Source organism: Muscardinus avellanarius (genome assembly GCF_963383645.1).
Source record: "Muscardinus avellanarius genome assembly, chromosome: 13".
Lineage (NCBI taxonomy): Eukaryota > Metazoa > Chordata > Mammalia > Rodentia > Gliridae > Muscardinus > Muscardinus avellanarius.
Window position 1 is genome coordinate 95,629,000 of NC_137799.1, and position 27,151 is coordinate 95,656,150.

Below are 27,151 nucleotides of genomic sequence, written 5' to 3' on the forward strand. Positions count from 1 at the left end.
ATGGGGCAGGCTCTGGAAGGATTCTTCATTCTCGTAGGGCTGCTGGTATGCCTGGTGTGCCTAGCAAAGTGTGTGAGATTCTGCCAGTGTGTTCTTCTGAGCTTCTGGAAGGTCCTGCCGAGGTCTTTCTTGCGGTCAATGGGACAGTGGGCAGGTAAGGGTTGCTTCCCGTCTCGGCCTCAGTTTATTCTTCTTCCTGCTATGTCTTCTTTTATTTTTTATTTTTTTGTGGTACTGGGGCTGGAACCCAGGGGCATTTTTACTTCTGAGCTACATCTTCAGCCCTATTTGTTATTCTTTATTTTGAAACAGGGTCTCACTGAGTTACCGAAGGCCTCACTAAGTAGCTGAGGCTGTCCACGAACCGCGATCCTCCTGTCTTAGCCTCCTGAATGCTGGGATTACAAGCGTGCGCCACCGCGCCCGGGCCTGCTTATTCTTATTCATGTCTCAAAAGATGTATCTTTTCTCTTTGAGAGCAGAGATGTTAATTCCTTTGTGAACTTAAATTTAAATTTAATTCAAGTTAATCTGGGGGTACAGAGTGAATGATGGAATTAAAATAGTCTGGAAAGCAAGATGGGGTGCGTCAGGAGGATAACTTGGGAGAATGCCTCTCAGCGCTCACCCTCCTGCCCGTCCACACAGACCCACTGGCTGGATTCTTTGTGGGGTTTTCAGGTGATAAGAATGATAAATATGGCAGAAATATCTGTATCCACACCCTCAGGTTTCTAGATCCAGACTGTTTCCATGTTGTTGAAGGGTGGTTCAAAAGTTTGAAATTCAAATAATGTTAATTCACTTTATTTAAAAAACAATTGGTCAAGCCCCTTTATGAAGGGGGCGTGGTAAAACCAAGACAGCGCAGGCCTCTACAGAGCCCTGCTTTCAAAGTGGTTCCACGGCAATCGCGCCGGTCTGTGTTGATGGAAACTCCCTGCCAGTGCCGCGACCGGGTTTCAGCCCCCTGGATCCCGGGAGAAATGCGTGTGGTCATGGTTTCTGGAGTCTTCTTAAAGTGAAGGTACAGCCTTTGCAGGGGCTGGCTGGTTGGCTGGCTTCCTTATTTCCTTCCTTCTCTCTCTCTCTCTCTCTCTCTCTCTCTCTCTCTCTCTCTCTCTCTTTTCTCCTCCTTCTTCCTCCTCCTCTCCTCCTCCTCGTCCTCCTCGTCGTCGTCCTCCTCCTCCTCCTTTTTCTTCTTTTGTGATACTAGGGATTAAACCCAGGGGCATTCTGCCTCTGAGCTACACCCCCAGCTCCATTTTTAAACAATTTTTGTCTTGAAATAGGGTCTCACTAGGTTTCCGAGAGTCTCATTAATTTGCTAAGATTTGATCTCAAACCTGCAATTCTTCTGTCTCAGCCTCCTAAGTACTGGGATTCCAGGCTTGTGCCATCAGGCCCTGTGGGCTTGTATTTCAAAGTTGAACACACACACACACACACCCAATACATTAAAAAAAGAATTAAAAGAGCCTTAGAAGCTGGGCATGGTGGCACACGCTTATAATCCCCGCGCTTGGGAGGCTGAGACAGGAGGATCGCACAGGTTCGAAGCCAGCCTCAGCTACTTAGGGAGGCTCTCAGCAACTTAGTGAGACCCTGTTTCCAAACAAAGTATAAAATAGGTCTGGGAGTATAGCCCGGAGGTAGAAAGTCCCTGGGTTCTACCCCCAGTACCCACCCCCCACACAAATTAACTGAGAATTCCATATCCTTATTTGCTAAACTTGGCAATCTTACAAACGTAGCAATGGAGATTTAAGAAAATTACTATATGGGAAATTGTTCAGAATGTCACATGGATATATAATGTGTTCATGTGTGTGTGTGTGTGTGTGTGTGTGCGTGCGCGTGCGCGTTACTGGGGATTGAATCCAGGGATATTCTACCTCTGAGCTACACCTCCAGCCCTATTTTATTTTTTAGTTTGAAACAGGGTCCCACTGAGTTGCAGAGGGCCTTGCTAAGTTGCTGAGGCTGTCCACGAACCTGCAATCCTCCTGTCTCAGCCTCCCAAGTACTGGGAATACAGAAGTGCGCCATCATGCTTGGCTACTGGATGCTTCATACATGTGGTGCGTGTGTGTGTGAACGTGTGTACGTTTGTGTGGTGCACACGTGCACCCTTACTGTCTCCATGGGGGATAAAATGTTTCTTCAGTGAACCTGCCGAGCAGCTGGAGTTTGAATGTTCTGGGTTGAATACCCTAGCTCACAGAGATCTCAACGCGCATATGCCGAGCGCAGCGAGAACTCTTCACGGTTACCGCCACTGAGGCACGGCTCGAGACTGAATTATTATTATTATTGTTATTATTATTGTTATTATTTTGTGGTATTGGGGATGGAACCCTTCTCCCTCCGGGCTACACTCCCAGACCTATTTTATATTTTTATTTGGAAACAGGGTCTCTTACGCCAGTGCGGCTGCTTTTGAACCTGTGTGATCCTCCTGTCTCCGCCTCCCAAGCGCGGGGATTACAAGCGTGCCCACCACACCCGGCGAGACTGAATTATTTTTCAACTCCCCACATGAGAGCACCCCGAGCTCCATGCTTGGTTTGCTGATTATTTCACTAGTGTCTCTTTATAGACTTCTGGCCCCAAGTCAGACAGCCTGGGTTCATACCCTCTTACCGCGTTCAGCAGTGAGAGGCCGATTACGCCAGGAGCTGGCTCTGTGCACGTCCTAGTGTATAAGCGGAGGACACGATGGTCACAGGGTCGCTTTGAGCGTGAAGTGAAACGACGCATCTAAAACGCTTGAAGCAGCCATGGAGACTAGGCAGCGTGCACAGGTACCAGGAGTGATCGTAAAGCTACGAGCGACGGGATGATTTGGAGACCCCCCATAATGGGGGAACCGTGGGATTACCTGGAGCACTGTGCCTTTACCAACAGGAACAGGTGTGCACGCATTCACTTAAAAGTCCCTGTGGGAACTGGTAAAGCCAGGTCATGATTAAAACGAGTGTGCTTTGCTCAGGCCCAGCCTGGAGTGTGCCCATCGTGGCCGGCATGCACTCTTTTGCTCACACCTTTTCAGACCTGCTCACCACGCTCATTGCTGGTGCAAAGGCTGAGCGCAGGCCTATCGTGTACGGAATCGCAGTGAATTTCAAAACGGGGCCATTCACAGGAATGAGCTTATTTTCTAGAACTCCATCACTAAAGACGTACGCCCTCTGGAGAAAAAGGACTAGAAGGCCTGTCTGGCTGTTGCGTATTAATAGATAGTTCTATGGAGCACAGATTCTCCAAGCTTGGAGGTCCCCTGTTTTCTGGGGCTTTGAATGTTGCTGTCCTGTGGGGTGGGCGTGGGAAGGGGGCAGAATTGCTGGACACTCTTTAAGTCCTTAGGGGTCTGGAGCAGTGTTCCTGGCTGACGGTCTTCATTGCATTTCAGAGCGTATTTTCCATAACCTTGCTGGTTCCTTAAAGAACAGTCACCAAATCCCAAACCAGCTAAACAAAAACCCCTCAAAACAAAAACCCAAACCTTTCATTTTGTTTAGTGAGGGTCAGTCAAACGCTGAACCTGGACGTGGGTAGAGAGGGGCTACTTTATTTTATTTATTTATTTATTTATTTATTTATTTATTTATTTGGTGGCACTGGGATTCCGGGAAGCCCTTCTACCTCCGAGCTACACTCCCAGACCTAATATATATATATATATATATATATATATATATATATATATATATATATATATATATTTGGAAACCGAACCAGTGCGATCCTCCTGTCTCTGCCTCCCAAGTGCGGGGATTACAAGTGTGCACCACCATGCCCCGGCATGGGGCTACTTTAGAGTGTCACATGTTTTCGACACTAGACTCGCAAGAAAATGCAGCCGGTGAGAAAGAAAAGTCCAAAGGTGGCTGGAGTCCTTTAAAACTGTTCCCTGGCCGGGCATGGTGGCGCGTGCTTGTAATCCCTACATTAGGGAGGCTGAGACAGGAAAATCGCGGTTCGGGGACAGCCTCAGCTACTTAGTGAGGCCCTTTGCAACTCAGTGAGACCCAGTTTCAAAATAAAGAATAAAAAATAGGGCTGGGGGTGTAGCTCAGAGGTAGAATGCCCCTGGGTTCCATCCCCAGTACTGCAAAATAAATAAATAAGTAAGTAAGTAAGTAAGTAAGTAAGTAAGTAAGTAAGTAAATAAATAAATAAATAAATAAATAAATAAATAAAACCATTCCCTGGGAGGCTGAGACAGAGGGTTACAAGTTTGCTGCCAGCCTCAGCAACTTAGCGAGACCCTCTGTAACTTAGTGAGACCCTGTTTCAAAATAAAAAGAATAAAATGGGCTGGGGATGCATCTCAGAGGTAGAATGCCCCTGGGTTCCATCCCCAGAACCAGCCAGCCAACCAACCAACCAACCAACCAACCAGAACATTTCCTGTTTCTGCAGTGGTCACTGGAGCTGGAGATGGGATCGGGAAAGCGTATGCATTTGAGGTAAGGACCTCTGTATTTTCCCTCTGAGACGGGGCCTCTGTGTCGTCCACACTGTCCTGCGAGCCCGGGGCTCCTGCTGTCTCCGGCCTCAGCCGCCTGAGTCCCTGGGCCCGCAGGTGTGAGACGCTGCACCTAGGAGGTGCTCCCAGTATGGAACCGGCTTAGTCACGTGACACCCACACTGAGCACTGGTTTTCTGAATATCAAAGCAATACGTGTTCCTTTAAGAAGGAGAATTTCTATAGAAAAGCAGACTAAAACATCATCTTTTGGACACCTTAAAAAATACAGTGGGACTCCAAGGTGGTAGCACCTCACTGAGGAATTATCTTAGGAATTTATGGGGTATTGATTCTTTCTTTCTTTCTTTCTTTCTTTCTTTCTTTCTTTCTTTCTTTCTTTGCTTTTCCTTCCTTCCTTCCTTCCTTTCTCTTTCTTTCTTTCTTTCTTTCTTTCTTTCTTTCTTTCTTTCTTTCTTCCCTTTTCCTTCCTTCCTTCCTTCCCCTTCCTTCCTTTCTTTCTTTCTCTCTCTCTTTCTTTCTTTCTTTCTTTCTTTCTTTCTTTCTTTCTTTCTCTCTTTCTTTCTTTCTCTCTTTCTCTCTTTCTGTTGTGCTGAGGATTAAACCCAGGGGAGTACACTTCTTCGCTCCACCCCCAGCTCTGTTCTATTTTGAAATGGTCTTGTCAAGTTGCTCAGGCTGACCTTGAACCCGTGACCCTCCTGTCTCAGCCTCCCAAGTACTGGGATCATAGGTGTGTACTGTCAAGCCTGACTCACATTGCTGTCTTCTAGTGTAATTGTGACACAACATTTATATACTTTTATTTTTTAAACACATAAATCTGTGTGTGTGTGTGTGTGTGTGTGTGTGTGTGTGCAATTTAGTGAGACCCTAGCAACTTAATGAGACCCTGTTTCATAAAAAAAAAAAAAGAGGAAGGGGGAAACCTGGGGACATAGCTCTGAGGTAGAATGCCCTTGGGCTCAATCCTCAGTACCAAAATAAAAAAGAAAGAAAGAAAGAAGGAAAGAAAGAAAGAAAGAGAAAGAAAGAAAGAATCTTACTAAATAGCTGCGGCTGGCCTTGAACCTGTGACCCTCCTGTCTCAGCCCTGAAAGTATTGGGATTATATTTGTACATCACTGTAACTGGCTGCACTTATAAACTTAAATATAACGTAAAAGCATAATTAAGATATATGACTACAATGCGCCAATAAAAAATTTAAAAATTTAAAAAACTTAAAATTTAATTAAAAAAAATTAAAACATTTGAAACTCTTTTTGTTTGTGCTTTACTTTTGCTAATGAATACATGGCTTTAAAGTTACTTGTTCAGGCAGGATATATTATTGTGACTTTGATTCCAGAAGGTTAATACTGGGTGCTTTGAAATCTCACGTGAGAAGAGACTCTGATAAGGCTGAGCGCCCCTGCAGCGTGACTTGAGTCTTCGAGCGTGCTCTTCTCTGCCTGCGTCTCACTCTTGGGTTACTTTTTTTAATTTTTGGTTTGATGGGGAGGAAGCCAGGGCCTCACACGTGCCAGGCAAGCACTCTACTGCCAAGTTACACCCTCGCCTGGTGGATAGGCTTAAGACAATGCGTTTACTGCACATGTAGTTTTGTGCGCTGTTGGCGTTACACGTTCCAAATTCTCATCGATTATTCTTTCCCATCATTTGTAGCCATTTTATTTCCTCCTCATTTCTGTCCCGTTTACCTCTAGAACCATGTCAAATACGGGTCAAGAATACTGGAAATTATAAACATCCATAAAGGAAATCAATAACATTTTAAAATACAATGAAAAATATTCCCGTTCACTGTAGAAAAATAAGTAATACTAGAAACTAAGTTAAAATATGTTTTGCAGGTTTTTAAAAAGAAAACTAAAAAAAAATGTCTTTGCAAGCTTAGACATCTTAGAAACAGATAAAATCATCACTTCTAAAAGTATGCATTTTTAATGAATATCGCCCTGAAATATTTTCTAATAAGCCTGCTTGACCTCATCTGGTGCCCCGACACAGGTCACTTTTTTCTTGCTAAGCCCGTGTATAACAGGTACTAGGCTGGCCACCGCCGTGCACATCTGTAAGATCAATACTTGGGGCTTCCCAGCCCCCTGCACTGGGAAATAATTTTTTTTTATTATTTATAGTTACCCAAACTAGGATATTTCTCTTATAGCAGCAGGAACAGATAGCAAATACCAAGCACAGCTTCACTAATATCCATCAATACAGTCATTAAAGCAAGCAGTACCGCCAAAAACTGAAGATCCAGGTATGGTGGCGCACACCTGTGATCCCAGTATTTGAGACTGTGCACCGGGGAGGCTGAAACAGGAGGCTCGTGGGTTCAAAGCCAGCCTCCGCAATTTAGGCTCTCAGCAACTTAGCGATACCCTGTTTCTAAGTTGCTGAGGCTGGCCTTGAACCTGCAAATACCCTATCTCAGCCTCCCAAGTTCAGGATTACAGGCATATGCCACCATGCCTGACTTTGAATATTTTATGATAAGAATGTATTTGTATGTTTATTAATGCATTTTTTGAAGTGTTGGGGATGGAATCCAGGGGCATTCTGCCTCTGAGCTATGCCCCCAGCCTTATATTTTATTCTTTATTTGAAACAGGGTCTCACTGAGTTGCAAAGGGCCTCAGTAAGTAGCTGAAGCTGTCTGGGAACCGCGATCCTCCTGTCTCAGCCTCCCGAATGCTGGGATTACAAGTGTGAGCCACCACGCCCGGCCTAATAATGCAATTTAATAAACCGAAATGGAAAAGATGGTAAGTCTTGGCAGGATTTTCATTTGGTTGCTTCTGGTGGGGATAATGTCTTTTGACCTTTCTGTGAGTGATTCTGCATCCATGGGCCTGAAGAATAAATGGGTGACAACCGAGGACCACATATTCTTCTCTGTAATTCAGCTTCTGATGTGTTTTCTGTAACGTATAGTCTTGATGAAACCACAGCAGATGCTGGCTTTGGCAGCACATATGTTAAAATTGGAACAAGACAGAGAAGATTAGCATGGTCCCAAGGACGGGACACACATTTGTAAAGCGTTCCATATTTTTGTTAAGATGGTTAGTTCCATGTTATGTATCTTTCCACAATTAAAGAGATAACAGCATAAATCGTTTGGCTAAAACCAAAGGATTTCCGTACGTGGTACTGTGTGGCCAGCTCAGATGCCACCAGTCTGTTTAGGCGAGTGGGTTTTTTTCTTTTGCTTTCCAAGAGAAAGCTTTCACTGTTTTCACTGGCAGCATCCCCAGGTGGGCCGTGGGGTTCTGTGGCCCCTCTCCCCCGCACACCCCAGGCTCCCCATCCTGCCTTCGCCCGGGCCAGGGCCCAGCCCTGCTGATCTCAGGGGAAGCATCTGACTCCATCTGGGCTCAGGGATACAGAAAGCAGGGAGGAAAAAGCAAACACATCACAAGAAGAATGCTTTTGTAAACAGGAATTAGCTCAGAAGTCACTGGAGAGAGAGAGTTTTTTATTGTTGTTGTACTGAGGGTGGAACCCAGGGGCTTTTCTACCTCCAGGCTATACTCCCAGACCTATTTTATACTTTATTTGGAAACAGGGTCTCACTAAGTTGCCGAGAGCCTCACTCAGTAGCCGAGGCTGGCTTGGAACCTGCGCGATCCTCCTGTCTCAGCCTCCCAAGCGTTAACCACGCCCGGCTTGCGAGAGAATTTTTAATTGCTGGTGCGCCCTAGACCCTGCTCTTCCTCTGTATTTGAGGACGTTGGCGCAGGACCCCTGCGGATACCCAGATCCATGGACGATAGCGTCCTTCACAGAGAGCGGCACAGGCCTTTGACTATAGTCTATACACAAGTGTATATCCTGCACAACTCCTAAATATACTTTTATTGGTGCATTGGAATATTACGAGTGAGGTCCAGAGCGGTGCACACGCACACAGCGCTTGGCGTGTTTTCCCCTGGCGTGTCAGAGCGTCGGTAGCGACATCTCCGCGTATGGACACAGCACTGCTTGGACGGTTTCCTTTATCCGACGTCCTTCTCCCTCCCGCGGTTCCACTTGTCTCTCTCCTTTTTTCCCGAAGCCCATTTTGTTTCTGCATAGCAGAAAAAACATAAGGACCCTTGCCTTTCTGAGTCCCATTTAGCATAACATTACCTAGCTCCATCCATTTTCCTACAATGACGTTAATTTTATTTTCATTTGTGGCCGAGTGAATTTCTGTTGTGTGCATGTACATTTTCTTTATTTCTTTTCTTTTGCTTTTCATTAGTGGTAGCCAAACTCTTGAGCCGGGCGTGGTGGCGCACGTTTGTAATCCCGGCATTCGGGAGGCTGAGACCGGAGGATCGCGGTTCCAGCCAGCCTTATTTACTTAGTGAGGCCCTCTGCGACTCAGTGGGACCCTGTTTCAGAACAAAGAATAAAAAATAGGGCCGGAGACGCAGCTGGAAGGTAGAACGCCCCTGGGTTCCATCCCCACTACCACACACACACACACACACACACACACACACACACACAGAGAGAGAGAAAATAATAGCCAAACTCGATAGCCGAATTATGGAGCCATCCGAAGGTCACCATCAACGTCCCTGTACATTTGAAGTCATCCCTGGGTGACGTGTAAAACCTTGCATTATGCAAATGCTCTTAGGAGTCATTGGCACCTGTATTGATGAGGACAAGAATAAAAAGACCTGTTAGTAGTACAGACACAATTATCCCCCAAATAATTCCAGTGTGTGGGGGTTGGATCTGCAGAGGTGGGGGGACCCACGGCTCTGGAGGGCTGACTCTGTAGAGTGTAAAACCCCTAGTATTCTGAGATCTGACACGCAGCAAACCCCACGTTTTCCACGAAAGCGTTTAGAGTAAGTAGTGTGTTCCTGGGGCACAGAACACTGGCCAGCATTAATTATTAGTTATTACTGCGATGTCAGCCGGAGCCCCCGTGCGTGGAGCTCAGACGCCCGCGTCAGGTCTGCGCACTTGGGCCGGGGCCAGCCTGAGCCCGTGGTGCAGACCTGTCACCTTCAGAGCAGGGCTCCGGGCCGCTTTCATCCTGGTCTGTTTTTGGTGTCACCAGCTAGCAAAGCGCGGACTCAGCGTGGTGCTCATCAGCCGGACCCTGGAGAAGCTGGAAGCCATCGCCGCGGAGATCGGTGAGTGCTCCCCGGGCAGGGAGGGGCGTGTGGGCCCCTCCCCACTGCCTGCTGTCCACCCCGCTGTCGCTGTCGGGGAGGGCCGTCTGTCTCCTGGGGAGCCCAGTTTACAAAGTGAAGGGCAAGCGTCAGGTGCAGGCTTCAGCCCCCTTGGGTGCTGTGGGCTCCGTGAAGCAGGACGAGGGTCAGGAGCAAACAGACCCACCTCCTCTCTGACCCAGAGGCCCAGCTGCCTGCTAGCCTCTGTCTTTCCTTCAAAGGCGGATGGGTTCGGGCTTCGCTCCTTTCAGGAGGATGAGGGGCAGTGCTTACTGGTGGTCATCAGACTTTTTTTTTTTTAACAAAGATCTGCTGTAAGGCTGTCATAGATGGTTGCCAAGTTTGTATGTGGAACAACCCTAATAGGCAGTTTATATCATAATGTTTTATAATAGCCTGGCGTGGTGGTGCATGCTTATAAACCCCGTGCTTGGGAGGCCAAGAGAGCAGGGTTACAAGCTTGAGACCAGCCTCAGCACCTAGCAAGACTTGGTTCAGAACAAAAACTTTAAGCTGGGTGTGGTGGTACATGCCTGTAACCTCAGAATTTGGGAGACTGAGACGGGAGGATTTCAGGTTAGAGGTCAGCCTCAGCTATTTAATGAGACTCCTCAGCAACTTAGTGAGACTCTGTTTCAAAATGAAAACCAAAAATAAAATGGGGCTGGGATGGTGGAGCTTGGAGGTTGAATGTCCTTGGGCTCAATGCCCAATATCACAAAAAGAAGGCAAAAACCAGTGATGTCTTATTATGATAATTTTCTCCTAAGTGTTCTAGGTTAATAGTGAGCATACTGTTTCTTTTTGGGTATTTGAACTTGAATTGTTATTAACTAATAAGCTCTTTATTTTTTGGTACTAGGCATCGAACCCAGGGTTACCTCTGAGCTATACCCTCAACCCTTTTTATTTTTTGTTTTGAAACAGGATCTTGGTAAGTTACCGAAGGTCTAGCTAAGTTACCGGGTGCTGGCCGCGAACCTGCGCTCCTTCTGTTTGGGCTCCTAAGAACTGCTATGACGGGTGTGCGCCGCCACGCCTGGCTAGTCCATATGCATCAGTGGGATGGCGCTCTGGTTATGAGGAGGTGTGCCTGGTTATGAGGAGGTGTGCGGCTGCGGCCGGCCGTCTGGCTCAGCCGTGTTCCTTCGGGAGGCTGGGACGGGAGGTGGGTGTGAGATGCGGCTCCGTAGACGCTCGTGGCGACTCGGTGCCCTCGGACTGGTGCATTCTGCTTTTGTTCTGAGCTTGGTTATCTGAAGTAACTTTTCTGAGGACCACGTGAGGGTCTTCCGCACAATGCCAGACTGTGCCTTTCACCGTCCTTTGGAAAAGCAGGCCGTGTCTTTGGATTAAAAGCATTCCACATTCCCGAACCATGCCTCATGGCTGCCTGGGTCTAACTCCAGGGTCAGGCGCGTCACCAGGAGATGGGTAGCCCTGCTCGGAGCCTTTACGACTCCCTGAGAGCTCCGGCCCATGGTGCGGAGGAGGGAGCACTGGAGTTGGAATGGCAGTGTGGCCGTCCTTGGGCAAGTTGGGTAGCGTCTCTGAGCTGAAGCGACAGGAGCCTGTTATCTGTTTGCCAGGGGCGTGGGCAGGACCAAGATGGCATGCACGGCATGCCAAGGAGCTGGGAGAACAAAGGCTCCTGTGTCCTGCGCAGGAGCCTCACCCTCGCCGATTTCGTGGGTCACGGAGGAGCTCAAGGACGCGCGTCTCTCTGGAGCATCCCAGGGCGGCTGACGCTGAGGTCTGCGGACTCCATCTTGAGAACCGCCGCATTAGTTTATTTTGATCATATAGTTGCCACTGTAGTCACTCTGAGAACACAAAGAAACCATCACTCACAAATCACTTAGCACCTCCCAGCCAAGCACCACCCAGAGCGTGTTCTTATTCCTCCTTGGGGTATGTGTGCTCTTGAATGAATGCTCAGGAAAAATGAGAGTACCACGGAACTTCATGGACAAGAGGAGGTTCACGGCTGGGCATGGTAGTGTTTGCCTGCAATCCCAGTACCGAGGAGGCTGAAACAGGAGGGTCGCAGATTTGAGGACAGCCTCAACAGTGTAGTGAGACTTTCAGCAACTTAGCAAGACTCTGCTTTAAAAAAATATTAAAAGAACAAAAAGGCTGGGGGTGTAGCTCAGAGGTAGAATGTCCCCGGGTTCAATCCCCAGTGCCACAAAAAAGGGGGGGATTTTCACCTCTGTTCATTAAAAAATACCTTGTCTCTAACCCAGAGCGGACCACGGGTAGCAGGGCGAAGATCATACAGGCAGATTTTACCAAAGATGACATCTACGAGCATATTCAAGAAGAAATTAAGGGCTTAGAAATTGGGATTTTAGGTAAGTGAACTGCAAAACGCAAACCTTGTAATATCTCACCGAAATAATTATCTAATGACACTCGATTATTTCATGATACTTTAAACTTCATCTATGACTGTATTTTGAGCGGTAGCATTAAATTGAGTATTAAAGCTCAGGTTTTCAAGAGGCATTTCTGAATTAACATTTTAAATATAGGTTCGAAACGCATATATTCTAACCTTCCAAATTATATTTTCTGATTTTTTTTTTTTTTGTTGGTGGTGGTGATACTGGGAATTGAACTCAGGGACATTTTACCTCTGAGCAATATCCTCAGCCCTTTTTAAAATTTTCTGTTTTGAAACAGGGCGTTGCTAGATCGCGGAAAGTCTCACCAAGTTGCTGAAGCTGGCCTCAAACCTGCAATCCTGTCTCAGCCTGCCAAGTACGGGGAACACAGGTGTACACCCCACCTCTGGCCATTTTCTGTTATTAAAGTGAATTTTTTTTCCCACAGAACTAATGTCGACATTTGGTAGGAAGAAGGATCTCAGAAACATTGGCCTAAAGAAATTTAGTGAAGAAATGTTGTTGTGGTTTAGTGAACAAACGTTGTGGGGTAGTGGGTTCAACCCCAGTACCAAGAAGTATGGATTTCAACCCCAGTGGGTTCAACCCCACTACCCTCCAAAAATGTAAAGTATATTATGGCAGAAAAATTGGAAAGAATAGACAGGCACATAAAAGAAATAAAGTCAAGTGTGCTCACTAAGAATTAGCCATCTTTCTTGTTCAGAAAACAAGAGAATATTTTTCTGTCATGGTTTATAGGTAAAATATTGTATAGCCATAAGCACAAACACAGCCATATGTAGTGTTTACAGAAGAAAGCAAGATACGATTTTCAAACTCCCTGCTAAACTAAAAAATAATCACATTTTCACGAATAAAAATATAAAACAAGCCAGGTGTGGTGGCACACGCCTGTAACTCTAGTACTCGGGAGGCTGAGACAGAAGGTCGCAGGTTTGAGGCCAGCCTCAGCAAATTAGTGAGGCCTTCAACACCTTAGCGAGACCCTGTTTTAAAATAAAAAATAAAATAGGACTGGGGGGGTGTAGTTCAGAGATAGAATGCCCCCGGGTTCAACCCCACCCAGTCCCTACCCCCCAAACATTTAAAATAGATCATGGCAGAAAAACTAGAAAAAATGGACAGGTTCATAAAAGAAATATGGATTTCTTTTTTCTTTCTTTCTTGGTTTTTTTTTTTTTTTTTTTTTTTTTTGGTAGTACTAGGGTTCCTGGAAGCCCTTCTATCTCCGGGCTACACTCCCAGACCTTTAATATATATATATATGTATATGGAAACAGGGTCTCTTAAGCCAGTGAGGCTGGCTCCGAACCAGCGCGATCCTCCTGTCTCCACCTCCCAAGCGCAGGGATTACAAGCGTGCACCACCATGTCCAGCTAGAAATATGGATTTCTTAAAGTCCCCAAATCTGATAACATTTGGGTATATAGCCTTCCAAGTATACACATAGATATTTTCAAAACTGGGATAAGCCGGGTGTGGTGGCGCACACTTGTAATCCCAGCATTCAGGAGGCTGAGACAGGAGGATCGCGGTTCGAGGACAGTCTCAGCTACTTACTGAGGCCCTCTGCAACTCAGTCAGACCCTGTTTCCAAATAAAGAATAAAAAATAGGGCTGGGGGTGTAGCTTGGAAGATAGAATGCCCCTGGGTTCCCTATCAGAAAAAAAAAAACCCACTGGGATTATATGTACGCACTGTTTCCTAATTTAAAACACCTTGCGTCACCAGTGTCTTCTGTCTTTAAAATTGTCAGCAGCCAGAGTTTTAAGGACCGCGTCAGGGACTGTCACGTCACAGGTCACTGCTCGGCCTCCTGTCTTGAGACAAGTCTTTCCCACCAGCAGCCTCACTGTGATCAGGTCACACCGCACCGCACCAGCGGGGTAGAAATCCTCTTGTACATTTCATTAGGAAGGTTTTCCCTGCACTTCTGACACATTTTCGTTTTGCGTCTTTCTGCCAGTCAACAACGTTGGGATGCTTCCAAACCTGCTCCCGGGCCACTTCCTCAGTGCGCCGGATGAAACCCAGGTGGGCTCGGTCTTCCTGTCTGATTTCGCTTCACCCAGGTGGGGGCCCGGGTTGGGCAGCCAGCCAGGGGGCAGGGGGAGGGCCATGGGAAGAATACCAGGCCAGAATTCCATACTGCGAATTATAACTCATGTATTGTCTTGTTTGTCTTTAAAACTTATTTTTAAAAATTTATCTTATTTAAAACGTATTCTCTTGGGTCACTGTTTTGTGCTTTATAAAAGAGGAGTAACTCCAGCTGGGCGCGGTGGGCACGCTTGTCATCCCCGCGCTGGGGAGGCGGAGACAGGAGGAGCGCGCAGGTTTGAAGCCAGCCGCGCTGGCTTAGGAGACCCTGTTTCCAAATAAAAATATAAAAATAGGTCTGGGAGTGTAGCCCGGAGGTAGAAGGGTTTCCAGGAACCCCAGTACCACCAAAAAAAAAAAAAAAAGAAAGAAAGAAAAAAAAAGTGAGTAACTCTGTCCAACAAATCCCTAGTTTGGGTGTGCACGGGAACAGGCCAGTTCTTGGACTCTGCTTTTCTCTTCCTCCTCCTCCTCCTCCTCCTCCTCCTCCTCCTCCTCCTCCTCCTCCTCCTCCTTCTTCTTCTTCTTCTTCTTCTTCTTCTTCTTCTTCTTCTTCTTCGCGGGTCTGGGGATGGAACCCAGGGGCATTCGACCTCCGGGCTACACCCCCTGCCCTACTTTCTTATTCTTTATTTTGAAACAGGGTCTCACTGGGTTGCAGAGGGCCTCGCTAAGTAGCTGAGGCTGTCTGGCTGTCTGAGAACAGCAATCCTCCTGTCTCAGCCTCCCGAATGCTGGGATGACAAGCGTGGGCCACCACGCCCGACTCATTTTTCTTTCTATATTAGATTTATTCAACTTTCAGTGTGAGGGAATACAGTCGCCCCTCAGTGTCTGGGGAGGTTGGTTCCAGGTCCCCCAAGATACTTCAGTTCATGGATGGTCAATAAAGTCAACGTATTAAGCACTGCAGTATTTGCATATAACCCGCACACATCCCCCTGTGTATTTTCAGTCATCTCTAAGATAAATTATCTAATGCAATGTAAGTGCCATGGATATAGCTGCTATGCTATGCTGCTTAGGGAATGATGCCAGGAAAAAGTCTGTGTGTATGTTCAGTACAGACACAGCTTTTCTGGTCATTCTGATCCGACCTGCAACTGTTTAGACTGACGGCACATGACACCAACTTTGTGTTGGAGGAAGCACAGTTCAGCGAGCTTGGCTGGGCCCCGTGGCCGCCCTTGTCGGCCACGAGTCAATACTGTGGGCATTTAACAGTCTTGGAAGGCACTGTTGCTGACCAGCCCCACGGCTCTGAGCCTCGCAGTCACGGGCTGTGCCGATCTGAACTGGCTGCCGGCTGCCGGTCCTCTACCCTGCGAGTGTCCCTGACGTCCCGCTCGCAGCTTGAGTGTGTTGCGTGTCACACGACGTCAGATGTCACGCTACTGTGCATCCTGGACAGGCTCCTCTCCGGACCACACGCTGAACACCAGGCCTGTGTTCAGCCTTCCCTGTTTCTGACACCAATCTGTGTCCCTCCCTGCAGCAGGTCACATGATTCCAGCACTTTCTCTATGCCCCTGTCTATGCCTCTTTTACTCTCTGTCTTGGATGATTCTAGTTTTTCTGTAGACCAGAACCTCTATCTTATTTTATACGACCATTCCCTTTGCTAACTTTTCCTCTTCCAGTTGCAAATTGAATACAGATGCTCCTTGACTTGCGATGGGGCTCTCCCCACTGTCAGTCGAAAGTATCTGTAAGTTAAAAGTGCATTAAAGAGCCGGGCGCGGTGGCGCACGCTTGTAATCCCCGCGCTGGGGAGGAGGAGACAGGAGGATGGCGCAGGTTCGAAGCTCCTCGCTGGCTTAAGAGACCCTGTTTCCAAATAAAAGTATAAGATAGGTCTGGGAGTGTAGCCCGGAGGATCCTCAGTACCACACACAAAAAAAAAGTGCATTAAAAATGGGTTGAATCCACCCCCCTAAGGAGCACCCAGCTGAGTGATGCAGCCTGTCTAGTGTCGAGTGTCTGCGTCTCTCTTGCTCATCCTGTGGCTGCGGCTCCCTGCTGCTGTCCAGCACTGCAGGAGGATGTTCTAGCAAGTGTCACATGCCCAGGAAAAGACCCATATTCACAATTCAAGAATTGCATTCACACCTCTGCAAAGGGAACCATGGGGGCCATCTGGATCTTCCTGTGAAAAAACCGAACATATTCCCAGTCCTAGCGCACGCTTGCCAGGCGGGTTGGAGACTCGTTTGCTGGCTCGGTGAGCCCGTCCCCATCCTTTGCCCACTCCGGGGTTCTTTAGCGCTGAATGCTCCCGAGGCGACTCTCCAGAGATCGGGCTGATTTCTGTGTGTGTTTTTTTTATTCCAGAGCCTTGTCCACTGCAACATCACGTCTGTGGTCAAGGTATGTGATCGACAGACGTGTTACGTGCATTTAAGAGTAGTGGCTGGTGGAATTCGGCGCTCTCTCAATGGCAGAAGGAGAAAGGCTTGGAGCTGAGCCACCCTTGACTAAGAGGCAGGGCCTGGCCTTGTGACTGTTTTATTCTATGATGAAACGCAGCGATGGGTTGATTCTCCCGTTATCTACATCCCGTCTTGCATTCAGTTTTGTCCCGTGTCACTACACGGCAGGCCTGGCGATCTTGATACGTATTCCAGATTCCAAGGCAGTTTTTTAAAAAATTAATCTATTGCCGGGCGTGGTGGTGCACATTTGTAATCCCAGAGCTTGGGAGGCTGCGACAGGAGGATCGCACAGGTTTGAAGCCAGCCTCAGCTACTTAGTGAGGCTCTCAGCAACTTAGTGAGACCCTGTTTCCAAATTAAGTATAAAATAAGTAATAAGTCTGGGAGTATAGGCCAGAGGTAGAAAGCCCCTGGGTTCCCACCCCTAGTACCACACACACACACACACACACACACACACACACACACACACACACACAAAAGAATCTATTTCTCTATTTCAGTCTTTGTAAGTAAAAGGAAGTTCCCTCTGTTGGGAACATGGCCGGGAGCAAGGCAGGGTCTTCTTTGCTGTCCACTGTATGTGGGGCTGAAGCTCAGGCTGTCTGTGCACCCCCTACCCTTACTCAGGGTTTTGCTTTCCCCTATTTTGGTTACCGGTGGCAAATTTTGGTCCTAAAATATTAAACAAAAATTTCTGTATTTTGAAAGAGAGACCACATTCACATAACTTTTTTTTTTTTATAACACATTATGTTATTTTATTTGGGGTTGTTGTTAATCTCTTACCAGACCTAGTTTCTGGATTAAACTTTCCTGCATGTTGGGCCTGTACTATCCTTGGCTTCTGGCATCTGGGGAGGGTCTTTGAATGTCCCCTGAGTTTGGTGGGGCTACTGGTCTGTGGTCTCAGGAGTTTGAGCATTTGGTTTTCCCAGTTGGGGTCTGACAACCCTCTGATCCCTTTAGCCAGAGCAATGTATTTATTTATTTATTTATTTATTTATTTATTTATTTATTTATTGTGGTACTGAGGATGGAACCCAGGGGCATTCTACCTCTGAGGTACACGCTCAGCCCTGTTTTTCATTCTTTATTTTGAATCAGAGTCTCACGGAGTTGCAGAGGGCCTCGCTGAGTAGCTGAGGCTGTCCGCGAACCCGTGGTCCTCCTTTCTCAGCCTCCCAAATGCTGGATTACAGGTGTGCACCCCCACGCCCGGCTTGATTTGTTTTGTTTTTCAACCACTGTTTTATTTGTTGATAGACAATAAGTGTCCTAAGCCACAAAGGGAAAAGAAACGAAAGGTTAGTTCTTCTCCAGGAGGCTGGCCGTGCCTCCTGGAGGAGTGGCCAGCGTCGCTTGGTTAAGTCAAAGATGCTGCCTGGAAGTGGCCCCCCAGCCAGGGCAGAGAGAAGGACGCTCTGAGGGCGGAGGAAGGATGGAAGGAGGCTCCGTGTCCAAGGCCGCCCTCTAGCTGGGGCCCTGTGCCGTGTCCAAGGCTGCCCTCTAGCTGGGGCCCTGTGCCTGGCGAGGCTGATGAGCTCTGGGGGGACACTTCAAGGACCTCCAGGGGACTCTGTGTCCCTGGTGCAGCGGGGAGTCAGGAAGGCGCAGGCTCATTCAGATCCTCTTCTTCCTCTCAGTTTCTGCAAAATCCTGTGCCTCGGGCAGGCCCGAGGGGGCTCCAGAGAGTTCTGCTGCCCCTCCCCTCTGCCCCCAGCGGTGGAAACGTTATCTGGGTGTTCACTCACACAGGCAGCGGGGGCTAGCCTGCGGGATGGGAGCGGTGCTGGGGGAAGCTGTGGGGAGCTGTGCAGGCCCCCGGGTGGGCGGCCCCACATCGCAGCCCGGGCCCGGCCTTCTGGGTCCCCGGCCAATCTTCGTCCATGTGGGCCCTGTCTGCTCACACCTGCCTCTAAGGACAGAGCCTGATTCCAGTCGAATCAGGCTCTGTACTTGAGAAATATTTTAGTTCACGGTGGTGGTGGTGGTGGTGGGGTTTTCTCTTTCTTTATTTTAAATTTATGTGCCTTACAGTTGTTTTGTGAAAAGGTGTGTGTGTGTGTGTGTGTGTGTGTGTGTGTGTGCGCGCGTGCAGTAGTACCACAGACTGCACTGAGAACTCTGCACATGCTAGGTAAACACTCAAACACTGAGCTATATCCCTCTATATCCCCTGTCCTTTTTACTTTATTTATGTATTTATTTATTTATGCGGTACTGGGAAAGGAACCCAGGGGCATTATACCTCTGAGCTATACCCACAGCCTTAGTTTTTTACTCTTTTTATTTTTGAGACAAGGTCTCACTGAATTACCAAAGGCCTCGCTAAATAGCTGAGGCTGTCCTTGAACCGTGATCCTCTGGTCTCGGCTCCGAATGCTGGGATTACAAGCATGCGCCACCACACCCAGCGCTTACGTTAGTTTTTGAGAGAGGGCCTTGTCAGGATCCCAGGCTGGCCTCAAACTTGGGGTCCTCGTGTCTCAGCCTTCTGAGCAGCTGAGATTACAGGCATGTGCCGCTACACCTGGCAAGAAATTTCCCCTCCCTTCCTTGTATTAGGAATTGAACTCGGGGGCATCCTACCTCTGAGCTATACCCCCAGCACACCCCCAGTTTATTTTGAAACAGGGTCTCACAAAGCTGCAGAGGGCCTCACTAAATTGCTGAGGTTGGCCTGTCTAGCATATCCTGTCTCGACCTCCCAAGTACTGGGATTACAGGTGTGTGGCACCACGCCCAGCAAAGCTTTCTTAATAGAATATTTAGGCTGCAGGACTGGCAGGGAAGACTCTTTGGTGGGGGGTCATAGGCTGGGGTGGGGAAGGGACTTCTGAAGGCTCCTTAGACCACTGCAGGCTGCTGCACCACTGACGTTGGACTGAAGAGGTGTACGTGACGTGCTCACAGATTCTTGCTAGGGTCCCGATGTCCCCAATTCCAGCCCACGGTGGAGGTGTCTGACAGCCAGCCCACTCTGCCTACATCCAGAGTGAAGAGTCCCATGGGACCCACAGATTTGAACCCACAGCTATAAGAACATTCCCACAGTTTTTCAATGCCTTCGTTTTCCAGGAGGGCTTCGGGGGACGAAGCCAGAGGCCTGTGAACAGTTTGCATCCCTTAGGCTGCTTCCTGTAGATTCCAGCCAGCTGCTCCTGTTGTCTCATGACCTCTAACGAGGGCCAGCAGTATGCAAGGTCATCGGAGAGAGTGGCCCACTCCCCAGGTCCCCGGCGCTGGCTTCCCCGAGCCCTGCCCCCTGCGACTTAGTTCCTTTGTTGGGGCTTAACTCTGGCCTTCTCTTGTAGATGACACAGCTAATTCTGAAACACATGGAATCAAGGTAAGGCCTTTGTCTGGAGAGGTGTGGGGCGACGCGGCCCTCCTGCTCCGCAGTCAGCCACCCTGGGGACCCAGGGGCAAGCTCCAACTGGCTGCTGTTCTACCCAGCAGTACAAACAGGGTGAAGCCCTTGGGGATTCTGGGAAAACAGAACTTTCCGGGCCAGGCCAGGCCTTTACACAGACACACACACTTGAAGGTCAAGTGTGACGCGTGGCGGGTGGAGGGAGAGCTCAATGGATTCAGCACACACTGGATTAAAAGAAAACTGACTCATGTTAGCATAGGAGAAGGAGGTTGGCCTGAGACCAAGAACGTGTCTTTCTTGTTATGAGTTTTGCTGCCCTATCAGTTTCTTTCCCTAGTCCATGTATATCACACCATGATAGCACCTAGTTGGGGGCTGGTTTTCTTTTTTTCAGGTGATATTCGTTAAAGGCTAATCGTTGATAGATTAATCTCTCCTAGGAGGGGCTGGGATTTGTATTCTAATCCTGGCTTCTCGCTCTCCCCCCTCTCCCCTGCGTATAAGTGGGAAAGACCAAGGGTATTGGATTTCGAAACGACAAGTAGGGCCCCTGGGGACTTGTGCAGGGACAAGCGCCACGTGAGCCGTGAATGGACCGTCCCACTCCACCGTCTTTGTGAGTCCAGGGGAACCTGGAGCTCACGGGCTCACATGTAGGACAGGAAGATCCTTCCCTCCCGCTGGAGTCTTGTCTGGGCGGAGCTGGCTGCCTGTATCTGGCAGGGAGACCTCTGTCCGCAGGGCCTGTCTCCAGCAGCCAGTCCTTTAGGTCACATGTGTGGCGTCCTCCTTTAGAGCCTGGGGAGGCTCTGTCCAGGTCTTGGAAGCGGAGCACACAGCACCCATGGAGGGCAGAGCGGGTGGAGCTTGGCAGGTTCACAGAGGCCCTTCAGTTTCTTTCTACTAGAGGTGGACCACACAGCAAAGCAATGGAAACTCTGCTTCTTTGCCATGTAGGCGGAAGGGCCTCATCTTGAACCTTTCTTCCGGGGTGGCCCTCTGTCCTTGGCCACTGTATTCCCTCTACTCTGCTTCCAAGGTGAGTAGCTGCTGCCCAAGTCTGCGTCTTCTTCCTCTAAGTTTTCTCAGTTGGTGTTTTCCTGGGCGTCGTATGGCTGGGTGGTTAGCGCTCCGCCTGGAGGTGCTGAGACAGGTGCTGGGTGGAGCTGGCCTAGGGGTGTCCGTATGCAAATTAGAAGGAATAGCAGAGGCGCTTCGCCAGCAGGCCAGAAGGTATGCAGTGGGCCCAGGGATCTACTTACCCCACAAAACATATCTCGATGATCTAAGGCACTCTCCCTACCCCAAAGAAAGAAGTCTGCTCTCCAAGACAAGCTGCTGCTCTCTCTTCCCTTCCTTCAGCTTATTAAGGTACAATTGACAAGTAATAATTGCATACAATTTATGGTGTGCAAAACCGCATGATGCTTTGAAATGTGCAGACAGCGTGACATGATTTTATCAAGCTAGTGAACATACCCCTGACCTCACATGCTTGTTTTTTTTTTTTTTTTTTTTGTGGTGAGGACATTTAAGATCTTTTCTTGGCTCCCTGCCGGGAGGCAGCTCATTGTTAGCTGGAGTCGCCAGGCTGTGCCAAGCATCTCTGGCGCACCTTCGTCCTATGGACGTGAAGCTGTGCTCTCTCCGCCCAGCTCCGCAGCCGGCAGTGTCTCCGGTGCCCTTTGAGGTCCGAGTCGGTTCTGGTGGACAAGGCGAGCCCGGGGACCTCAGCCGCTTCCCTTTCTTACTCCAGGCTTTTGTGTGCACGTTTTCCAAGGCCTTGCAAGAGGAATACAGAGAGAAAGGAATCATTATCCAGGTGAGGCGGACAGGTGTGAGCCCTGGGAAAGGGAAGGCTGGAGCTCTGTGGCGCAGGGCCACTGCCCCCTGCTGGACTGGCCATTCATGCGCAGCCAGCCCCAGGGAGGGTCCCTGATGGAAGCGCAGGCCTTGCTGCTGTGGTGTCTGCTGCCTCCCTGGGCCTGGGTGCGGAGGAGGAATGGGGTAGGGGTGTGGTCGCTCACAAATGCTGGACCCTTTGGCAGAACATCAGAAATTGGAATCTTGTCTACCGTGATTCCCCTCGTGAACCCTGGTACGAAAGATGGGACAGGAGAGGAAACAAGACAAAACCAGGTGCTCGGCCCCTGTTGGAACTAGGGGAAGGCCGGCCCTTCCCTGGGAGGCTGCCGATCTGCAGCGAGCCACCGAGACCCCGCTCTGTTCTTGGGCAGGGAGGGAAGGGGTCCTGGGCCCCCTGCAGAGCTGTGGGGAGATCGCCTGGCCCATCCAGGCAGAGCTTGGCTCGGCGACAAAGGGCTCAGCGGTCTCTGGAACCAGAATAAGTACACAGAGGTTTTCGTCTTGGTATTGTTGTCTGGGAAGTTTTACGATACATTATTAGAAATGTAAAAGGCACACTCAAAATTATATCTTTAAAATGAATGCTGCACACAGTTACTTTGATTTTATTTATTTATTTATTTATTTATTTATTTATTATTTTTGGTACTGGGGATTGAACCCAGGGGTGTTCTACCTCTGACCACACCTCCAAGATTTTTTATTTTTTATTTTTAAACAGGGTTTTTCTAGGTTGCTGAGGCTACCCATGATCCTCCTGTCTAGCCTCCCGAGTACTGGGATTATAGGCGTGCAACACCCAGCTCAGCCCACACATTGACTTTTAATTGAGGTGCCCAGGTGGGTATATGTTAAGTAGCCATTACCTAGACTAACCAGTTACAGATTAAGGCTTATCAAATAGGCGATGTGTTAATGGTAGGAATTTGGCCCCAAACATCATTTCCTTGCTGCCGTGTGATTGTAACGGCTTGGTCCCTGAGCACAGCCCCTTTTTCTACCTTGCTAGGTAGCCCAGTCTCACCCACCGCGAGATTCACCCACCACCCTCCACCTGGTGGGGCTATCGGTTCTCCCGATCTCCGCTGAAGTTGGGACGTCCCTTTAGAACAGCTACAACTCACAGGCTGTTTGTTGCAATAGAAAACTAATCCCTATGCCAGGTGTGATGGCGCATGCTTGTCATCCCAGCATTTGGGAGGCTGAGACAGGAGGATCACGGTTTGTGAACAGCCTCAGCTACTTAGTGAGGCCTTCTGTACCTTAGTGAGACTCTGTTTCAAAATAAAGAATGAAAAAATAGGGCTGAGGATGTAGCTCGGAGGTAGAATGCCCCTGGGTTTCATCTCCAGTACCACACACAAAAAGAGTAAACTAATCCCTAAAATCCGGGTGGCTCAAAACAGCAAGGTTTTGCTTTGTTCTCATGTTCCCCGATCCCGCGAGCTGGCGGAGGGCATCGGCGTGTGGTGGTGGCGACCAGGAGCCACTGTCTAGGGCGGTGTCAGATAATACTTCAGAGAGCACCCTGGAGGGCCTTGCTTCAACAATTAAGTACTTTGGCCCAGAAATGACACAGGACACCCTTTTTTTTTTTTTTTGCAATACTGGGGTTGGAACCCAGTACCTCTGAGCTGCACCCCCAGTCTTATTTTTTATTCTTTATCTTAAAACAGGGTCTCACAGAGTTGCAAAGGGCCTCACTAAGTAGCTGAGGCTGGCCTTGGACCACGATCCTTCTGTCTAAGCCTCCCAAATGCTGGGGTTACAAGGGTGTGCCACCACGCCTGGCTTTGTTTATACTTTTTTTTTGCCATATCTGGTTACAGGATCCCACCCACCCTAGGGGTTCAAGATGTGCAGTTTTATCGCATATCTGCAAGAAAGAACAGAAGCCCTTGGTGGTCCCCCAACATGAGTAATTACCCACCACCTGCCTACTGGCCCCGTGACACTCTTGGCACCACCTTGATCTAGGGCACTGTGGACCAGGGGTGCTGTAGCCGGCACGGTCGTGGGCTCCGTGAGGTAGCAGAGCCAGGAGGAGCTGCTCTTGCAAGAATTAGAAGATAGAAAGTGTGATCTTTCAAAAACCAATTGGCCAGGTGGGTGTGGTGGCAGGTGACTGTGATCCCAGTACCTGAGAGGCTGAGACAGGAGGATCACAGGTTCAAGGTTAACCTCAACAACCTAGTGAGATTGGCCCTGTTTCAAAATAAAGAGTAAAAAGTGCCGGGCTGTAGATTGGAGGTAGAATGTCCCTGGGTTCAATCTTCAGTACCAAAACAAAAGAAAAACCTCCAAATCAACAACAACAACAAAAACAAAACACTTTGGCCTCTCCGAATGTAGGCATAGTTGGTGCTTAATAAATATGTGTTAAGTGACTTAGGATGTATGGACCACAGACTCGGATGTGAATTTTATCTCAGCTCTGCCTCTTCTTATCTGAGTGATTCTAGAGGGCTTGCTTAAGATTTCTGATTCTCTGTTATCCTACTCATAAAGAGGGTTTATAGTGTGTAGTACCTTCTTATTTCTCTGTGCTATCATGAAGATCTAAGGACTAAATGAATATACAAATTTAAGGCGTATTTATTGAGTCCCCCTTAGGTACATAAAGCGGTTTTGTCAATCAAAACTCACTGTAGGAATAAAAATACTTATCACTATTTCCCTACCAGAAAACGGGGTTTGAGAATACTTCTGATATTTCCAAAATGTTTCATTGAAACCTTGGGGGGGAAAAAAAAGACATCAGACACTCTCTTGCTACGCTATTTCCCCAAGGACCAATTCAGTTGGACTGATTGACTTATATTTGGATTTGCTAATAAAACAATGTAATTTCCTATGTATGGTGAAGGAAAAAAAACTAAGAAAACTAGCATGGATCCTTTTTCTTTCCAAAGAGGCCACGGTCCCTGTGTTTAGGACTAAAGTAAGTAAAGCCCGTTAGGCTCCGCAAGCCAGGCTGTGGCGGGTTAGGCGGCTGGGGGGGAACAGTGCTGGCTTTTCAGAGCTCTGTGTGGGGATGTTGATTTTTCTTAGCAGATCAGGAAAGAGTCGGAGGGTCGTACCACCGGCTCTGCCGAGCGGGATTCAAAGTGCTTCAACTCTGGTTACAGGTATTAGAAATCATCCCCTGAGAGAGGGTTTCCCGATGAGACCGAGGACATCCTCATCTGAATCTCACACAAATCTGAACAGTGTTGAAGCGTGACTACATCCACGCGGCTCGGAGGATATACTCATGCAGACGTTTGTCTTTGACTTCGAGGCCTGCATTTGTATTTGCTGAGCCGGCACCCTGTGTGGGGAGGCCTGTGATTTCTCAGCCCCTTCCTCCCCCGTGAGCTGCGGAGAACCCTGAAGCCACCCAAAGTCATGCGGCAAAGGTCTCGGTCTTGAGAAATTACACCTCCAAATCGCAGCTCCGCTGGCTGCCTGTTTTGCACCTTTTGCCATCAAGGACCCCTAAGGTTTTGATAGGAAAAAAAAAGAGAGACTGAAAACGGGATGGCACTTGGGTGCTGATTTCTGCGCCTGCGCTGGGATGGATCGCTTCGTGCTATCTTTTTTTTGCCATTGCAGGTGCTGACCCCATATGCTGTTTCCACCCCCATGACGAAGTTTCTAAATACCAGTGTGATGACCAAGACTGCTGCCGAGTTTGTGAAAGAATCGCTGAACTATGTCACGGTGGGAGACGAAACCTGCGGCTGCCTTGCCCACGAGATCTTGGTAACCAACCCCTCTGATCTTGAAGCCAGAGAGGAGGGTGTGCAGGCCGGCGGGGCGGGGTGAGCTCCTCCTGCCGCGGGAACACTCCGTGCTCTCTCATGGTAAGGGCCTGGGCCGGAGGACACGCCACTGAGCCTCTCACAGGCGTGGGAAGGAGGAGGTGGTGCGGGAGACGCTGCGGGGCTGGGTGCTCGGCGCCCCGGGGGCTCAGCTGCGAGGTGGCTCCCAGGAGCTCGTGGGCAGGTAAACCAAGGCACCCGGAGCGTCAGGCAGTCTCCACCGCTCTCTGTTCTAGTAAATGTTTAGCTCTCAGCCTCGGAGAGGGAGGGACCACTTTGATCTGTACGGTTTGCCGATGTCCGTGGTGTAAATACTCCCAGCACGGCTGGTTTTGAGCTACCGAGAGGATTTCACTGCCCGTCAGCTGAGGACGGCTGCTCACAGCTGCCCCTGTGAGCAAGCCCAGTGCAGCTCTAGCACACCATCGGGTGAGGAAAGGAGGTCAGCAGCACACGGTAGGAGAAGCTCTTTCGTTGAAAACAAGCACAGACAGGAGATGAAGGTGGACGGGAGCATTGTGCGCGGACACTGGAGCAAACAGGCTGAGCGCCGCGATCTCACACCCGACACACTCACAGGAGGAAGGCTCATTTGTATGGTCTGGAGAGTTCAGTTATGGTCAGTTTACCTTACACAGGCAGGAGCCGGGGATACAGGTCCTTAGGGCACGAGGGCGAGGATCAGAGGAAGCCAGGAGGGGAGCAGGCGAGGGACAACAGGGTCCCCAAGGCCACAACCCCAGGGACCACCTCTGAGCACGGCTGCCTCTGGAGCACGAGCTCCCGGGGATCGTGCCCAACCGTGGCAGTGTCAATGTAGTTGTGTCTCCAGCCCCACCAAGGAGCTTCACACGGCCATTCTCCTTCTGAGCTATACTCCCAGCCCTATTTTTACTTTGAAACAGAGCCTTTCTAAGTTGCTGAGGGGCTTGCTGAATTGCCGAGGCTGGCCTTGAACCCGCAATCCTCCTATCTCAGACTCCCAGGTACTAGGATTATAGGTGTGTGCTGCCATACCTGACCTGGTGTGCATTTAATTAGGCCTTCTGCCTTAACTTAAGGCTTCCCCTGTATTTCAGAGCAGATGCCCCCGTTGATAATTCATACCTCTTTGTGAATGACTTTCATCTTTTTTTTTTTTTTTTGGTGGTACTGGGGTTCCTGGAAGCCCTTCTACCTCCGGGCTACACTCCCAGACCTATTTTATACTGTTTTATTTTTGGAAACAGGGTCTCTTAAGCCAGCATGGCTGGCTTTGAACCTGTGCTATCCTCCTGTCTCCGCCTCCCAAGCGCGGGGATTACAAGCGTGCGCCACCACGCCTGGCGACTTTCATCTTTAATTAAGTAATTAATTAATTCATTCCTTTTCTGGCTTGCCTAGCTCCCAGGATGCCACAGCCTTTGTGACAGGTGATGAAAAGGATATTTGCTTCTTTCTTGGAACCTCATTTTTTTGCCTTTGTTTTTGGTCCTGGGAA

The 27,151-nt window shown here is 48.8% G+C and overlaps 1 protein-coding gene across 1 annotated transcript in view; it reads left to right on the forward strand.

Annotated features, from left to right (window-relative positions):
• The window catches only part of HSD17B3 (hydroxysteroid 17-beta dehydrogenase 3), a gene marked incomplete at both ends in the record, with an annotated part of 27,993 nt that continues 842 nt past the window's right edge, over window positions 1-27,151 (forward strand). Inside the window, 10 exons of the mRNA XM_080709020.1 lie at window positions 1-154; window positions 4,426-4,472; window positions 9,564-9,639; window positions 11,925-12,032; window positions 14,058-14,125; window positions 16,523-16,558; window positions 19,941-19,975; window positions 20,960-21,041; window positions 21,759-21,824; window positions 25,463-25,612. Of these exons, the coding sequence (XP_080565146.1) occupies window positions 1-154; window positions 4,426-4,472; window positions 9,564-9,639; window positions 11,925-12,032; window positions 14,058-14,125; window positions 16,523-16,558; window positions 19,941-19,975; window positions 20,960-21,041; window positions 21,759-21,824; window positions 25,463-25,612 (822 nt within the window). The remainder of the gene's footprint in view (window positions 155-4,425; window positions 4,473-9,563; window positions 9,640-11,924; window positions 12,033-14,057; window positions 14,126-16,522; window positions 16,559-19,940; window positions 19,976-20,959; window positions 21,042-21,758; window positions 21,825-25,462; window positions 25,613-27,151) is intronic.